A 3,612-nucleotide genomic window follows, 5' to 3' on the forward strand; every position below is an offset into this window, starting at 1 on the left:
AGAAGGTGGCCCCCTCCCGCCGCCGGCGTGACGGACGGCTCCTTCGGGCCAATGGGAGGCAGGCGCCGCACCCCGGACACCAATCGCGAACTCTGAAGGAGGTGGCCAATCGGAGTGCAACGAGGGGCAGTGGGCGGGAGGCTCAGAGTGACTGACAGCTCTCAGAGGCAATAGATGCGAGCTACCGGTGCTGGGCGGGCAAATGAAGGCTATCAGAGAAGGCAGGAGGCCCAATGAAACGCGAGTGCCAGATTCGCGGGGCGGCTTCAGAATTAGATTGACGGTTCTGAAGAGTCACGTGGACTGGAAGGCAGGACCTAGTGAAAGACTCCTATGGACTGGCTGGGTGGGCGTTCGGCTTGATAGTCGTGGACACAAGGCGAGAGGTGGTGCTTGTAAAGATGGGCAGTGAATTTAATCCAATCCCTGACGAGTTCTGGGTGATGAGGTTGGCTTTGGACTTTAATTGCTTCCCTTGTTAACCAGAACCCCTTTCCATCTCTGACTTCTAAACCAATGGCTGAGCGACATGGGTGGGTGTTCGGTGACTGACACTAGTCTGGACAAATAGGAATGAAGGAAATCAAGGCGCCCAGTTTTGGTGGGAGCCAGTGGAAGTCTCGCTGCATTGGGGCGGAGTCGGCCACCAGACAGCGAGAGGGGATTAGTGGGAGCTGCAGTGAATGGCAGCCGACGTGGGCGGTGGCAAGCGGCTGCCCAAACTCAGGCCTGACGTTTGGGTTAGCTCCCTGGGAGCCTGGCTGGGTAGGCCCGGCACGTGGCCCGCTTGAAGCGTTAGAGATCGACCGCTTCTGGGGGTGGGGAGGCCGGAAAGCAGGAAACCTGGGATCCCCTGGGCCCTCTTCTCTCTCGACCCCCCATCTAGAGCGTCCAGTTCTCTTGTGGGACTCAAGGAACCAGCCCCCCTCCCGAGTCCAGAGCCGTTCCAACAACCGGGATCGAGGGATCACAAGCCCCTCACTTCACACCCCTCACTCCCTTCGCATAATGCCCTGGGAATCGAGCCTCAAGCTCCTATCCTAGGTCCTCACCTCCTCTCCTGGACACAAATTCCCATTCAGGACCCAGAGGCGCAAGGTCCCCAGCTCCCCTACTGGGTCCAGGGATCTCATGCACCCAGTTCCACTCCTAGGTCCAGGTATCCAGACACGTTCAGCAAAAAACATCTCTTTATTCCTTGTTGTGTGACATGTTCACCATTTCGCCCTGCAGCCAGGACGACCCACAAGGAGCCAGCCTGGAGTCCACGTTTCTTGTCTCAGGCTGCACCCTGGGGAGGGAGTCCCGGGAATCTTCTGACTCAGCACCACCCCCCACCCACCAACCCCAGCCTCAGGAATCTTCTGACCCAGCGCCCCACCCCCACCCCCACCCCCAGCCTGCTTTTGCCACCAACAACTGCTCCAGGGCCTGAGCCTTGAGGCCTTGAGGGCTCTTTGGGGCCAGGGGTCATCAGGTCCTCCTGTCCCATTTCTGCTTAGGCTGTGTCGTCCAGCTCACAGCCTATACGCCCAGGGTTTTCTTCATGGCTTCGTACACCACATAGCTGATGCCACCTGCTGGTAAGACCTTCAGTAGCGTGGGGGTCATGCCTCGGTACAGCCCTAGCCAGCCCTGCTGGGCCAGGATCCGCTGGAGGACTCCGCGCATGGTGGGATTGGAGCCCTCCACGGTATCTGCAGGGACACAGACAAGATCAGAACTAGGCCAGAGATGACCCGGCCTCCTAGGAGTCTGGAATGTTGCAGACAGGTGCTGAAGCCACCGGTAGGGGCCCCAGGGGTCAGTAGGAAAGGAATTTCGAAGAGTCTTAGAGGAAATTGGTCAGTTTTAGGAAGAGTGGGGGAGTGTTTGAATAGGAGTTTTCAGGATTAATTTTAGGAAATTTTCTTCGGGGGTGGCAGTGGGGATAGGTTCTGGCTCTGTCACTCAGGCTGGAGTGCAGAGGCACGATCATAGCTCACTGCAGCCTCCACCTCCAGAGCTCAAGGGATCCTCCAGGCTCAGCCTCTCAAGTCGCTGGGACCACAGGTCTGTATCACCATGCTTGGCTACTGTATATATAATATTGAGATGGAGTCTCAAAAGCCATCAAAAGTGGGCTGGGATCAGACATGGAGGGTGCCGGACTCAGTTTTGGGGGATGAGAAAATTAAGACAGCCAGGGCCTTGCGGGGAATGGGCGTGCGTGGTGGCCGCTGGGGGCAGGCTGACCTTGGGCCTGCATCCTGGTGCGCACCAGAGTCAGTGGGTAGCTGGCCATCTGGCCACAGGTCGTGGATAGCGTCACAGATGACAGACTGACCAGGCCACTGGGGTCCCCCATATCCCTGCCTGACTTCAGCCAGAAGCACTGGAGCATCTGCAAGAGAAGAGGGGCCAGGAGAAAGCTCACTAGCAGCCTGGGCTCCGGCCACCCCTGCCACCCCCTCTGCAGGACCTGTACCTCATAGACAACCAGGTCGGTGCAGGCGTAGGGGATGATGCCGAGCATATTGGGCAGGTAGCCGCGGTAAAGGGCGCGGGTGCCCTCCCGCTGCAAGATCTGCCTGGCGCAGTCTAGCAGCCCCTTGTACTGGCCCGTCCGTCGCAAGGTCAGCCGTGTCTTCAGCACCTGGGGATGGCGGGGAACAAGGCAGCTCATTCAATTGGATCCTGTCAATGATTCTCAGGGGTAGCCATTGTCCCCACCCTACAAACAAGGAAAATGAGGCTCAGGAAGGCAAAGAACTGGCTTTCAGACCCAGATCTGTCAGAGTCCCTGGGATGCTCTCTGAATTTTGAGTTCTGAAGCACAAATCCTGGCAAAGGCCAAGAGAGTGAGGGACGAAGGCTCACGTCTGTCATCCCAGACCTTTGGGAGGCTGAGGCGGGAGGATCGCTCGAGGCCAGGAGTTTGAGACCAGACTGGGCAACAAAGCGAGACCCCATCTCTACAAAAAAAATCAATAAAATAAAAATAAGATGTATATGGAAACATCAACATAGGAGTACAGCCTGGAAAACTGATTAAGAATAGCAGGGAATGGAGGCAAGAAAACATACCATCAAGCCTCGAAAATTGAAGACAGCTGGCAAAACTTCATGGCAAAAAGATCAAGCATTGGGGGGAAAGAAAGGGAGTGAATAGGTAGAGAACAGGGCCTTCCTAGGGCAGTGAAACTACTCCATAAGATACTACAATGGTGGATACAAGTCATTATACATTCCTCAAAAGCCATAGAACTGTTACTTTAAGAGTGAACCCTAGGTCGGGTGCGGTGGCTCACGCCCGTAATCCCAGCACTTTGGGAGGCCAAGATAGGTGGATCACTTGAGGTCAGGAGTTCAAGACCATCCTGGGCAACATGGTGAAACCCTGTCTCTACTAAAAATACAAAAATTAGCTGGGTGTAGTGGCAGGCACCTGTAATCCCAGCTCCTCAGGAGGCTGAGGCAGGAGAATCGCTTGAATCCGGGAATTGGAGGTTGCAGTGAGCAGTGAGTCAAGATCGCTCCACTGAAACTCCAGCCTGAGTGATAGAGTGAGACTCTCAAAAAAAAAAAAAGAAGGGTTCCTGGTCCTCAGATGAGGAATGAAAATATATACGT

At 55.6% G+C, this 3,612-nt stretch overlaps 1 protein-coding gene across 1 annotated transcript in view; it reads right to left on the minus strand.

Annotated features, from left to right (window-relative positions):
- Nucleotides 1–1,172: 1,172 nt before the first annotated feature.
- The window catches only part of SLC25A41 (solute carrier family 25, member 41), an 8,424-nt gene continuing 5,984 nt past the window's right edge, over nucleotides 1,173–3,612 (minus strand). Inside the window, exons 5-7 of the mRNA XM_011943529.1 lie at nucleotides 2,468–2,635; nucleotides 2,236–2,383; nucleotides 1,173–1,697 (exon numbers count right to left, since the gene is read on the minus strand). Of these exons, the coding sequence (XP_011798919.1) occupies nucleotides 1,525–1,697; nucleotides 2,236–2,383; nucleotides 2,468–2,635 (489 nt within the window). The 3' untranslated portion in view covers nucleotides 1,173–1,524. The remainder of the gene's footprint in view (nucleotides 1,698–2,235; nucleotides 2,384–2,467; nucleotides 2,636–3,612) is intronic.

This window comes from Colobus angolensis, unplaced genomic scaffold (genome assembly GCF_000951035.1).
Source record: "Colobus angolensis palliatus isolate OR3802 unplaced genomic scaffold, Cang.pa_1.0 Scaffold22, whole genome shotgun sequence".
NCBI classification, from domain to species: Eukaryota; Metazoa; Chordata; class Mammalia; order Primates; family Cercopithecidae; genus Colobus; species Colobus angolensis.